The sequence below is a fragment of the Pongo abelii genome, chromosome 19, assembly GCF_028885655.2.
Source record: "Pongo abelii isolate AG06213 chromosome 19, NHGRI_mPonAbe1-v2.0_pri, whole genome shotgun sequence".
Lineage (NCBI taxonomy): Eukaryota > Metazoa > Chordata > Mammalia > Primates > Hominidae > Pongo > Pongo abelii.
In genome coordinates, this window is record NC_072004.2 from 45,497,228 (window position 1) to 45,511,960 (window position 14,733).

The 14,733-nt window shown below is 36.3% G+C and overlaps 2 protein-coding genes across 14 annotated transcripts in view; one reads left to right on the top strand and one right to left on the bottom strand.

Moving 5' to 3' along the window:
* NF1 (neurofibromin 1) overlaps positions 1–14,733 on the bottom strand; it is a 282,946-nt gene that overhangs the window by 74,197 nt on the left and 194,016 nt on the right. The gene's annotated exons all lie outside the window — the stretch shown is intronic.
* OMG (oligodendrocyte myelin glycoprotein) lies at positions 2,394–5,041 on the top strand. The gene is given in 2 exon segments (NM_001131757.1): positions 2,394–2,528; positions 3,346–5,041. A coding segment is annotated over 1 exon segment (1,323 nt). The 5' UTR covers positions 2,394–2,528; positions 3,346–3,351; the 3' UTR covers positions 4,675–5,041.

A 14,733-nucleotide genomic window follows, 5' to 3' on the forward strand; every position in this document is an offset into this window, starting at 1 on the left:
TAAATAGCCAACCATATTACCAAAAATAAACAATATCTGACTCTCGAACATAGCAAATGTTATCTATAATAATGGAAAACTGAAACCACTGATTAGCGTGGGATAGCTATTCCTTGGCAGATGCTTTGTGATACCTTTCACAATGTTGGGGTAATATATCCTAGGACCCCTTTCTTTTTTAAAAGAAAAAAGAATATGTAAATTAATTTACTGCTTAATCTAGAATGTAAAAGTTGCCTAACTATCATTACTGACCTAGACAAATAGAAAATGTAATGAGTCTGAATAATATTTAAAATAAGTTGTAACACATACTTATGCCTCTAAAAAATATTTTTTTTGAGTAACAGTAATATAGTATTATTTTATTTCATGAGAATTTCTTTTTCTTTATTTTTTTTTTTTATTAAAGTTTTAGGGTAAATGTGCACAACGTGCAGGTTAGTTACATATGTATACATGTGCCATGTTGGTGTGCTGCACCCAGTGTAAGAGATTGTTACAATTCAAATATATTGAAATGATCTCCCTTTTTCTTTTTGAGAATTTTACAATAATCTTTGAATAATATGAAGCAATTTGGTATGTCCCAAACTTGAAATGAGAAACACTGCCACTACTATTGCACTGGAATTTTTGATTATATACAACAGAAACTAAACTTGATACAGCCTAAACCCAAATTCATTTGAATCCATTAATGAAGTAACATGTCCTTTCTTTCAAACAAAAGTACTGTTAAGTGTAATGAAAATGCATAACTCTACTACACTGACTTAATGAGGTTTCCTAAAATTAAGAGATTTAAGTGGTCGGTAAATTGACCCTCAGTCACATCTTTAGAAGTGCAGCAGTGTATATATGAGCTTAAATAGAACTCTAAATGTCAATGCATTCTCTATTTCCACAATATTGCTGAATGTAGTATTTTTAACACATTACTTTTAAGCACTATGATTGATGGCTGGTTTCCTAAATCCACAGTAAGAATCTAATTGAGAGTTCAACTGAACCCTCAAAGTATAGTGGCCATAAAGCACCCAATCAACAATAAATTTCTATGTTGCAGACTCTTAAAATGCAGATACTTTTCGAGGAATATTAGTTTTATACAAAAGGTGGCTCCTAGAGTATAGTTTCTCTTGTAAGAAAATAAACTTCAAATTTTAATACAACAAATTCTATTTGTGGTATAATCTAAATAATGCTAATATAATTTAGAGAAAAAACAAAGGATTTAGTAACAAGGCATAAAGAGATTTTCCTTACACATAACATGCTAAATATTACTCGTTTTTAAATGGTGCCACTTGGTAACAAAAATACCATAACTTTATTTGCTTTCTTTAAACTTGCCATTCTGGAAATCAGATTTGTGTTTTAACAGATTTACACAAGCAGTCCACTGAAGAGTGGAGCAAATTTTATCATAAATCTGATCTCACTTTATAAAACTCATGATGAAAAATTTTGCTTTTATATTATTTCATGTAATTTTAAAACTATAAACTACTTTCCCAGAAAGATGAAATGTGCAACACTCTGAAATCACCTAAATTGATACTGCCATTCTTAAAACATAAAATCAAATAAATGGTCATTCATATAGCACCAAAAATGTCTTTGGAAAAAACAATACTCATAGCCACTTACCACCCAAGGTTGCATAAAGAAAAAAAACTTTAACTCCAAATACATACAATAAAACATGTTTATTTTACATAGGAACTGATAATCTAAAGTATAAGAAGCTAATTTCCAAATGTATCCTGGCTTGTGTGTAGCCGTGGTCAAATGATCCATTGTATCAGAAAGATAAAGAAAAAATAATCGTATTTCAGTACTTCTATACATCCTAAAAGGGAAGACGGAACACTTAAGTGGTTGATAAATTTGAAAAGCTGATTAAACATAATAATCACCATGTTGGGGGAAGACATAAAAGTCATAAAACAGATTTTTTATAATATTAAAAAAGTGATATGAAAATTATACAATTTTAGAAAGGAATATAAAAAGGCAGGAGTTAAAAATAGTGGGACTAATATCATAGAAAACTATCCATGAGGAAGGTCAAATTTATTTTCAACATGTAAAAAGGATAAAGAGTAGAGGTATTTTAAAAAATCACAGATTCTTAATGAGGCAAATGTTAAAATATGGAACCCAATCTCAGACAAATACATAGAAAGGAGTAAGGGCCAACTCTCATGCATAAGGTATCCCATCCTATAGCAAATCAGATATATAGGTACGCTTGATGCCGTAAATTTTTTTAAAAATTGTCCATTTTGTTGCGTGTGCACCTCTTGCCATAAATTTGAGTCAGCACCAGCGACAGCTCTGCAGTCCTCCTATGTGGTACTGATCAGGTGGTTGCAGAGCTTCAGCTCACAGCAACACAATGCAGCTGAGCAGCCAAGCACAGCCCACAGCCAGAAACAGTTCCGACTCTACAGAACAAGACGACCTTTAAGCTTTAAGTTTCCCGGAGAAAATGAGATGCTGATGTTGAAGACGACACCACGGTAAGATGTTATTTAAATCAGTAAAAGGCTGACTTTGGAATCTTTTTCCTTTTTCTTTTAAGAAAAAGTCAACGTTAGGATTAAATATATATTCAATAGCAAGTGCATGCACCAGAAATTTGCTGCAGTGTCAGTTGAGGGATATTTTTTATCCATTCAGTCACTTTGTAAATATACATATTGTTTTCCTTTAAAATGGGCACTGAAATATACAGAAAAAAATCACTTTATAAAATGTGAGGTTTATAGGTACTGGGTTGGTCTGGATTTTTCAAGTGCTTTTTACAAAAAGATATTTATCCTAAAAACATAAAGATAAAATTTCGAAGAACTGCTTAATATCTAAATAAAATCTACCCTATACACACACATTGAATTACATTACTGCAGAGATTAAAAAAAAAAGACACGACAGCCATTTTTTCTCATCTGAGTAAGAAAGCATATCATCAAAAATAGTAATAGCCTACAACTGCAACTATTTATTTGCAAAGAATGCTATTTTATCATATTAGGGCTCTAGAAAGATAAATAAGAAAGAATATGGTTAGAAAAGGGGGGAGGGAGAGAGAAAATAAAGGAGAAAATGCAGGAGAGAGTAGGGAGAGAGTCTCTCTCTACCACATAGCCCAATTGAAGGATTAAGCATTTGGACTATAAATGAAGGGGAGCTTTGTTAGTTTAATCACTGGAACAATTATAAAAGGACTCGACAACAACGAGGTTTATTGAAAATTTTGCCTAATGCTAACTGACCCATGCAGATGCCTAAACTGTATTTGCATATTAAAAGAAGGGTGTATCTGTTTGTTTCTAGGCTTTCATGGAATATCAGATATTGAAAATGTCTCTCTGCCTGTTCATCCTTCTGTTTCTCACACCTGGTATTTTATGCATTTGTCCTCTCCAATGTATATGCACAGAGAGGCACAGGCATGTGGACTGTTCAGGCAGAAACTTGACTACATTACCATCTGGACTGCAAGAGAATATTATACATTTAAACCTGTCTTATAACCACTTTACTGATCTGCATAACCAGTTAACCCAATATACCAATCTGAGGACCCTGGACATTTCAAATAACAGGCTTGAAAGCCTGCCTGCTCAGTTACCTCGGTCTCTGTGGAACATGTCTGCTGCTAACAACAACATTAAACTTCTTGACAAATCTGATACAGCTTATCAGTGGAATCTTAAGTATCTGGATGTTTCCAAGAACATGCTGGAAAAGGTTGTCCTCATTAAAAATACACTAAGAAGTCTCGAGGTTCTCAACCTCAGTAGTAACAAGCTTTGGACAGTTCCAACCAACATGCCCTCCAAACTACATATCGTGGACCTGTCTAATAATTCTTTGACACAAATTCTTCCAGGTACATTAATAAACCTGACAAATCTCACACATCTTTACCTGCACAACAATAAGTTCACATTCATTCCAGACCAATCTTTTGACCAACTCTTTCAGTTGCAAGAGATAACCCTTTACAATAACAGGTGGTCATGTGAACACAAACAAAACATTACTTACTTACTGAAGTGGATGATGGAAACAAAAGCCCATGTGATAGGGACTCCATGTTCTACCCAAATATCATCTTTAAAGGAACATAACATATATCCCACACCTTCTGGATTTACCTCAAGCTTATTCACTGTAAGTGGGATGCAGACAGTGGACACCATTAACTCTCTGAGTGTGGTAACTCAACCCAAAGTGACCAAAATACCCAAACAATATCGAACAAAGGAAACAACGTTTGGTGCCACTCTAAGCAAAGACACCACCTTTACTAGCACTGATAAGGCTTTTGTGCCCTATCCAGAAGATACATCCACAGAGACTATCAATTCACATGAAGCAGCAGCTGCAACTCTAACTATTCATCTCCAAGATGGAATGGTTACAAACACAAGCCTCACTAGCTCAACAAAATCATCCCCAACACCCATGACCCTAAGTATCACTAGTGGCATGCCAAATAATTTCTCTGAAATGCCTCAACAAAGCACAACCCTTAACTTATGGAGGGAAGAGACAACCACAAATGTAAAGACTCCATTACCTTCTGTGGCAAATGCTTGGAAAGTAAATGCTTCATTTCTCTTAATGCTCAATGTTGTGGTCATGCTGGCTGTCTGAGGGTCTGCATTTTCTGAAACTAATGAAAGCACTCCTCCCTGGTGTACAGTTGGGAAAATATGTCCATATCTAACCAGCGATTCGAGCTATATTTAAGTATTCAAGAAAGCCAGTCTTAACATTTCTGACTCTGATGTAAATGAAGTAACTTGTCTTAAATAAAAGAAATGCACAATGTCTTGGTACTACTTGCTGCTATTTTACTGTCTTAATTAAGTAAACTAATGAGTTTCTTTTATAAAAAAATGAAATGTTTTCTTTTTAAGGCTTCAATTTATTGCACAAAATATAAAGCATCTAAACTTTAATATGTATTTTATGTATGTTTACACTGTCAAACATCTGGAAAATAAAAGGTCTATGCTCATAACTGTGTCATTTGGCTTTCCAGTCATACCAACTTTAGCAGAATCAAAATGACCTCACTATTTTTGTTCTAGGGTACCTTGGTAAAATCTTTAAGGTAAATAAAATGGCGGTAGTATCCAAGGATATTTTACTGAAGTAAAATCGTAGCTGCCATCCCATGAATGGTTATGCTACAACATTATTTTACAGACAAGCCATCATTGTTTTAAATCTAAATGATGTCCTGCTTCTAAGGAACTCTTGGCTACTTTACAGATTATATAATGGACAAAAGCTCTTCAAAAAGCTAGAAGACACTAGGCTTTGCATTTTAATAAGAAAAGTTTAACGGTTTTGTTTTTTGCATGTAAGAAAAGTGTTAAAAACATAATGAAAAAATTTAAAAACATGTAAAGAAGCAGTTTTAGTGCAGATTTAACACACCATTAATGGAAAATTTAAATATTTACAAAATTAAAATCCTACTACATGAAGGAGAAGAAAATTTATCTTTTGCAAATCAGAAATCAGAATTACCTAAATTAAAAATAAGATTAGCTTAAGAATAAAATCATTGGGTCTGACGAACTTTGGCAGTACTGAGGAAGTGAGGAAGGAGCGAGGGAAAGGGAAAAGGGCATTTGGTACTACAACCAGGTGGTGAACCCAATAAAACAGACTGAGGACTAAGGCTAGGCATGGGACAGATCTTGACACTCCAAATCAAACCACACTGGAACTCCAACTAGAAGAAAATCACTGAGAAATTCTCTACAAATATAAAAGTTAGCTACCTTATGAATTAGTGACAAACATAAGAAACAGCCACAAGGCAGCAAAAGAAGTCCTGAAACAGGATTGATTAAAATGCAAGATAGCATAACTGAGATGGGTGAGACACAAATGTGGTATTTAATTTGTGAGACGTAAGGCAGAATCTCATTTCAAGCATTTCTAGAGGTGGGAAAAAATAGAGAAAGGAATTTTTATGTTCCTTGGTAAAAACTTTTAAAAATTCAGATAGCCTCCTTTGCTGGTTTAGGAACATTTCTATTGAGAGAGAGAAAAGTAACAACATTCTAATATGTTCTTTTTTTTTGCTTTTTAAGGACCAGGATTATGGAAAAATTACCATTAAGCTTCAACAAAACAGTCATCTTTCATGCTGTCTAGTACAGTGGCTCTCGAACATTTTCTGCCTTAGCAAACCTGACTGGCTCACCGTGTCAGGGAATCTCACCATGAAGAAACAGGATTATTTGAAAAAGTCCCCTAAATGATTTTAAAATGCATTACCTCTCTATATGTGGAAGCTATCTCCACTCCCTCCCAAACACTGATTAGTACCTTCACCATCCATGATAGGGACTAATTGCTTAGTTAATCCCTACTCTACCACATACTTGTGTCTTATTTAAAAAAACATATACACCGACTTTCACAGAAAGTAGGTTTCTTTTTTTTTTTTTTTTTTTTTTTTGAGACGAAGTCTCACTCTTATCCCCCAGGCTGGAGTGCAATGGCGTGATCTCGGCTGACTGCAACTTCCCCCTCCCAGGTTCAAGCAATTCTCTCACCTCAGCCTCCCAAGTAGCTGGGATTACAGGCGCCTGCCACCACGCCCGACTAATTTTTGTATTTTCAGTAGAGACGGGGCTTCACCATGTTGGCCAGGCTGGTCTCAAACTCGTGACCTCAGGTGATTCGCCTGCTTCGGCCTCCCAAAGTGCTAGGATTACAGGCATGAGCCACCGCGCCCGCCCAGAAAGTAGGTATCTTAGAGGTAACTGTCTTTTCCTCTGAGGATACCAAAAACTCAATGCTGTCTTAGAATTTTTAGGGGGAAAAGTAATAAGAAAGTCAAATGATGGACTACTGCATTTGGAGCACCTATGGATTATGTCAGTCCTACAGATATGTCTGCAAAATGCAGAGTCAAACTTGGTAAACTTACAAGTACAATATACGTCAACTACTCAGACTCTAAGTCCTTAGAAGTATTATCTAGCCTTAAAGTAAAGTTGACCCTTGAACAACATGGGTTTCAATGGCATGGGCACACTTATACATAGATTTTTTTCAACCAAACACAGATTGAAAGCACAGTATTTGTGGGATGTGAAACCCACATACTGTATAAATAGGTTCCATAAGGAAGCATGTTCCACAGGGCCAATTTTGGGATTTGAATATGTGCAAATTTTGGTATACACAGGGGTCTGCTAACCAATCCCCCAGATATACTGAGGGAAACTATAATTAGATAGTATTTCCTTCCAAAGAAATTATATTCTTATTATTAATGGAAAAAGGCTCATTATTTGCCACTAAGTACTACTATATTCCTGGCTCCAGAAAAATTTCAAAATGCATTAGTCCTCAGCATCTATCTCTCAAGCACATCAAATATGTACACATATGTGTACAGATATACACATACCTATATACACATATATCTATATCTACCTTCACCCATCCATCCCTAAGGCTTGGCTCTACTTTACAAGTAACTTGCATCTGCCACTTCTCAGCTGTATGACCATAGACAAGTTATTTCACTGCTCTAAGTCACAGTTTCCTCATCTATAAAATGGGCTGGCAGAACATACAGTGGTTTTTTTCTGAAGATTAAATGACATAATTCACATAAACCCTTCACAGTGTCTTGGCCCACCCACATTCCTAGATGCAGTAATGTTGTTGTTGTTGTGAGGATTATTATCACATCTGTATGTCCAAACCCAATGCTATGAGAAATTCCCATATATGGAAACATTTCAGCTCTACATACTGAGAGCAACGGAATGAAAGGATGTGCTTGCTTTAGTCTCTTCCCTGCTAGAAACCAGGTTTAGGTATCAGTGAAATAGGGACCCAGAAGAAAGTCAGAAAGACATTCACTTACCACAGCAGAATGAGAAGATGGCTTCTATAGCTAACTTAAAAGATCACAAATATGTGCTATTCAATATCTTCCATAATGATGCTATCAAACAACAGCAAATTCCTTTAACTAATACCAAAAATGTCAGTCAAAAGTTAACCTAAAATCTTTCATAAAATTTTTCCTTATAAAATATATTTTAAGAACTAGATAAAAGAATGTATTACACATTACCACCCAACATCTTGCTGGTGAAGAGTAACTTATATTTCTATTAAAATCACAATCGAAACAAGGATGCCCACTATTGCCAATCTTTTTAACAATATTTGGGAAATTCCAAAACAAAAAAACAGAAGTAACAGATATTGGCAACAAATAATTAGAAAATTATGGGAAAAAATATACAATGTCAAGAAGTAACATTAACATGAAATGTGCAGGATCAAATGGGGAAAATCTGAAAAATATTAATGAGAAGTATAAACTAAGACTTGATGCAGATGACAAACCAAGGTCTCTCCATTCATTCATTCATTCTTTCACTCAACAAATATTTAGTCAGCACCTGGAACATATCAAACACTAAGGTACAGAGGACTTTGGTGGGATACTATAAAGTTGCAATTATTTCCAGTATAGTTTACAGATTAAGGCAATTCTGAAAAATATTCCAATGAGAAACGTTTTGGAACCTTAAGTTCACTTAGAAACATAAGCAAGAATAGAAAAAGAAGTAAATACTACAGTTACATTAACTTATTTATTTATTTATTTATTTCATACAGAGTCTTGCTCTGTCACTCAGGCTAGAATGCAGTGGTGCGATCTTGGCTCACTGCATCCTTCACCTCCTGGGTTCAAGCGATTCTTCTGCTTCACCCTCCTGAGTAGTTAAGACTACAGGTATGTGCCACCATGCCCAGGTAATTTTTGTATTTTTAGTAGAGATCGGGTTTCACCATGTTGGCCAGGCTGGTCTTGAACTCCTGACCTCAGGTGATCTGCTTGCCTCGGCCTCCCAAAGTGCTGGGATTACAGGCGTGAGCCACCGTGCCCGGCCGATATTAGCTCTTCTTGACAGAGAAACATATATCAGCCATAATAATTAGGACAGAATGATAGTGGCATAAAAATAGAAAGATAACCACAATATAGAAACAAGAGCACAATGAGAGCACAGGTACATAGAAGAACTGAATATGTGACAAAGCTTTACTTACTAGCTGTGTCACTTCAGCAAATTAGGTTTCTGTGCCTCTATTTCCTTACAGGGTTGTTGTGAGAAGAAAATGAGATAATACAGATAAAAGTGTTTAGAACAGTGCCTAGCACACAGTAAATTCTCAAACATTGTTAGCTGCGGAAAGAAAAATCAGAAACCAAAGGGGAAAGGAAAGACTCAATAAATGAGATGAGGAAACTGGAAAAAATTTCAGTTTAACACTCACTTCATGTGATACACTGACAAAGTGAAAGAAAACATGAACAAGGAAGTCATAAAACCAGCAGAAGAATTTAAAAATATTTTTAAGTCTTCAGGTGGAAGGCTATTTAATTAGAAAAAAAAACAATCACAAAGAAATTATCAATAGATTGGTCTATACAAAATCCCCATTATGCTGAAACAACCAGCCTGATAAAAATATTCAAATAAGATGCTATAAAGAAGGTTGTTAATCAGGAGCTCATAAAATGGATGAGAAAAAAATCTTAAAATTCTCAATGAATAAATGGGCAAAGGACATAAAAAGAATGTTTACAAGATACAAAATACTATGATTAATATGTGGGAATATGGCCAACCATATAATTGAGAAATGCAATAAAAATGTGACATCATTTTTCACTATTAAAATAGCAAGCAATTAAAAAAAAAAACCAACGATGGGGAAGGTAGAATGAAATGGCCATGTTCACATATTGGCACAATTCTTTGGGAAAGCAATTTGGCAATGAAATTTTTTAAAAAGTAAGATATTTTAACTTTTGTCTACAGTTAAGGTATTTAAACTTTTGCCTACAGGTAAATCACAGCATTCTTTCTAACAAGAAAAACTGAAACAACGATAAATATCCACCATTAGGAAATTAAGTAAACAATGACCCACTGACCAGAATATCTGGCCAATAAAAATATTTATGAAGAGTTTTTTAAAGTGTGAAATGTGGAAAACACAAATATTAGAAAAATAAGAAAAAATTATAGGACATAGAACCATGTATTAAAAAGTAACAAAAAGAAAAATGCCAAAATGCTAACACTGTAGACCAAGCATATTTTATTACCTGCCTTGTCCTTGAAATAGCCAAGAGATCTAAGAAAATAACTATTGAAATGTTTGTCTAGGGCATTTAGACTGAGCAAGAAAACAAGAGAAATAAGAAGACACAAGATGAACTGTGTACCAACCTTTCCCTTTCAATAATTTCTCATATCTCCTAATAAAATCTAAACTCTTAATATGGTTTACTGCATGATCAGGGCCTTGCTTCCCTTTAGAATATCATCTTAAAATTTTCCAGCTCTCTAACATTTTATAGTTCAAACAAACAAAATATCCTCTGTCCCTTAATCACCACGCTTCGTGCCACCAGGCTTTCAGAGATGCTGCATGTCCTCTCTCCCTCTTCTTGCCCTCTTAAACCCTACTCATCCTTTTGATTTCAGCTGAGACATTCACTTGCTCCTAGAAGTTTGTTTTTTTGACCATCTTTATCTGAATTTATAAATAAAAGAATGAATTAACATAGATCAAAGATGTGACTAGTGGGCTAACAATGACCTACTTAGGACAGACCAAGTCAAACCTACGAGTCTTATTCTAGAGTCTAAGCTTCTTTCATTTATTTCAAAGTTATAGCTTCAAAGTCCTAAGAAAAGAAAGATCAAAGAAAAGTTAAGAATGAGGGAGATTTGGCTAGGCTACTACTAGTCATATAAGAAACTAGTTCTGGGCCAGGCACCATGGCTCATACCTGCAACCTCAATAATTTGGGAGGCCAAGGTGGGTGGATCACTTGAGGTCAGGAGTTCAAGACCAGCCTGGCCAAAATGGTGAAACCCTATCGCTACTAAAAATATAAAAATTAGCTGGGCAGGCACCTATAATCCTAGCTACTCAGGAGACTGAGGCAGGAGGATCGCTTGAACCCGGGAGGCGGAGGTTGCAGTAAGCCAAGATCGCGCCACTGTACTCCAGCCTGGGTGACAAGAGCAAGACTCTGTCTCCCACTCCAAAAAAAAAACAAAAAACAAAACAAAACAAAAAACTAGCTCTGGGCAATGTGGAGTTACCTTTGGAACAATTCTAGAGAAAGGTTAATTCTGATACCCATGAACAATTCAATATAGAAAAATGCTCAAGGGAAGTTAGAAGAGAAGTAGAAACAAATGTCACGTTAAGGTGCTAATAATGTGTTAAGCAGATTAGTACGTTTCACACTTAGAAAACTGGTGCAAAGTGAGGTCTTTAAGAAGCTCAACTTTTAAGAAATGCCAGTTTGGTTCAACAGCCCCAACTTTGTTAAACATATTTAAGAGCCAGGTGAGACACATGCTCCACACACCCGTTTATCCTTATCTAGAAAGCCTGACCTGAGATTCTGAATCTAAATTTCTGGAAAGTTATTAACGAGCCCAGGAGCAGTGGCTCATGCCTGTAATCCCAGCACATTGGGAAGCCAAGGTGGGCAGAATGCTTGAGCTCTGAGCCCGGCAAACCCTGTCTCTACAAAAAAATATAAAAATTAGCCAAGTGTGGTGGCGTGTGCCTGTAGTCCCAGTTACTTGGGAGGCTGAGGTGGGAGGATGGCTTGAGCCCAGGAGGCGGATGTCGCAGTGAGCTGAGATCATGTCACTGCATTCTAGCCTGGGTGACAAAGCCACACCCTGTGTCACACACACACACACACACACACACACACTTATGAATGAGATCAAAGCACAGAAGTTAAACATACATACACACTCACTAAAAACAGGAAAACTGCTTTGCTCTTGTCTGATCAAAATAATTCTAACTATATTGGTGGTTTAACAGAAGAGCATGACATAAAGTTTATCACCTACGGTGTGTGTTTTTACCTTGGGCAAGTGATTAAATGTGTCCTCTGATAAAAAATATGGTTAAGAACATATACTCCAGAAGGTGTTTTAAGGAATAGATTAAAACATGTATATTAAAGCACTTTGTGGGTGCTATATAACCATTTTAATGATTACTATCCTTTGTACAAGAGATTCTTGGGTAATTAACAAGATTAGAAGTGAAAATGACTGAAACAGTAATAGTAAATAATTTCTCATATATCTGACATCTTCAGTTATGCTTCAAATATTTACAAGGTTTGTTATTTATCCCCTGAAAAAAATTATTTAGCAGTAAAAAATTAGATGTCTGAACATTTCACATGGATACCATAAGGCCAAGGATCAATAAATCTAATGAAATACTCACACCAGGAAACGCAGTTTTTCACTTTGTATTATTTTGTTGCCCATAGTCACAGTTGAAACATACTGAATGCTTCTGGAAGGCTGAGGGAATTCGAATGAATGTCAAATGCTTGCCTCAACAGAAAATAAACTAAGACTTAATGGCTTTTCATTGAGAAAGAAGAAAAACAAAACATAAGTAAGAGAAGACAAGGATGCCATATACCACAATAACCACTGGGAAAGCCCTAATTTGCCATCCAAAGCCTCAGCGACCATTATCACATTTGAGATATTATGTAGTGTAAGAGTAACTGGCATACAACCACATCCATTTATGAGTTATATTATTTAGACATTAAATACTCATCTGTATTTCCTTATACCAATGACAAATAATCTAAGAAAGCAAACAATTGTTTAAAAATAGTTTCACCTATTTATAGGAGCTAAAATTTCCTCATGGCATGGCTTTTCCACAAGATCACATGACTTTTCTTTGCTTTAACAAAATATACTTGGATAAAGCATTATGAGTCTCTTGCCTTGACTTTAAATTCTACAAAAAAAGCTGCAGGCCATTAAATATGAGCTTAGAGACACCTTGTAAAAGCTAAAGTCTCTTTAAAACATATTAAAATAGGCTGGGTGTGGTGGCTCACTCCTGTAAGCACTTTGGGAGCTAAGACAGGCAGATTACCTGAGGTCAGGACTTGGAGACCAGCCTGGCCAACAGAGCAAAACCCTGTCTCTACTAAAAATACAAAAATTAGCCGGGTGTGTTGGTGCGCACCTGTAATCCCAGCTACTCGGGAGGCTGAGGCAGGAGAATTGCTTGAACCCAGGAGGTGGAGGTTGCAGGGAGCCGAGATCGCCCCAATCTACTCCAGCCTGGGCAACAGAGCGAGACTCTGTCTCAAAACAAAAAACAACAAGAAAGCACATTAAAGTTATTTAAAGGATCAAGGAATCACTTGAAATTAGTAAAAAATATTCGTATATTAACTGAGTTGACTATAAACTGATTTTAAATTTAAACATAAATGTCACACATGATATACCTCATTTTCTGTATATTTCTTCAAAGTAGTCACGTTGGATCGCTATACTTTTACTCCAATGATACCATCATTACTGAAAACAACTCTGGGACTGTTCCTTTCAAATACCACTAAGAGCTAGTTTATAAGTTACATAAGAAAACTTTTTTTTTAAAGACAGGGTCTCACTGTCACCCAGGCTGGAGTGCAGCCTTGACCTCCTAGGCTAAAGTGATTCTCCGATCTCAGCCTCACAAGCAGCTGAAACTACAGGCTCTCATCATCACACTCTACTAATTTTTTGTACAGGTGATGGGGTTTCATCATGTTGCCTAGGTTTGTCTCGAGCTCCTGGGCTCAAGCAATCTACCTGCCTTGGCCTCCCAAAGTGCTGGGACTACAAGTGTGAGCCCCCATGTCCAGCAGAAAAACCTCATCTTAAACAAAAAACAGTATTACTAAACGTGACATTTTGTCTTGCTTATCAAAATATTTCAAGTATGAAGATCTTCCACATTCTACAAGAATGTATTTCAGACTTTGACAACATTTCCAAAAAATTATTTCCCTAAAATTGTTGTGCTCAAAGGCAGCAAAGTTCAAACTAAGTGCATCACCTCCAATGGTGACTCTTCTGAGATGAACCAACGTTCATTTGGATGCATTTATTCTTACATGGTTGTTTCAGAATTTTTCCACTTTTTTTTTTTTTTTTTTTTTTTTTAAAAGCAGAATCTCACTCTGTTTTGCCCAGGTTGGAGTGCAGTGGTGTGATTTCGGTTTACTGCAACCTCTGCCTGCCGGGTTCAAGCAATTCTCCTGTCTCACCCTCCCAAGTAGCTGGGACTACAGCCATGTGCCACCACACTTGCCTATTTATTTATTTATTAAGATGGAGTCTCATGCTGTCACCCAGGCTGGAGTGCAGTGGCATTATCTTGGCTCACTGCAAACTCTGCCTCCTGGGCTCAAGCGATTCTCCTGCCTCAGCCTCCTGAGTAGCTGGAATTGCAGGCGCGCACAGCATGCCCAGCTAATTTTTGTATTTTTAGAAGAGATAGGGTTTTGCCATGTTGGCCAGGCTGGTCACGAACTCCTGACCTCAAGTGATCTGCCCACCTTGGCCTCCCAATGTGCTGGGATTACAGGCGTGAGCCACCACACCCGGCCTCCACATTGTTTATAGACTTAAACTTCATAAATACATCCCAATGGATTATTTCCTTTGAGGATTATACACTTAAACTGAAATAAATGAACCACAGTTGATTCAAAAAAACTTTTGGCCGGGCACAGTGGCTTATGCCCATAATCCTAGCACTTTGGGATGCCGAGGTGGGTGGATCACC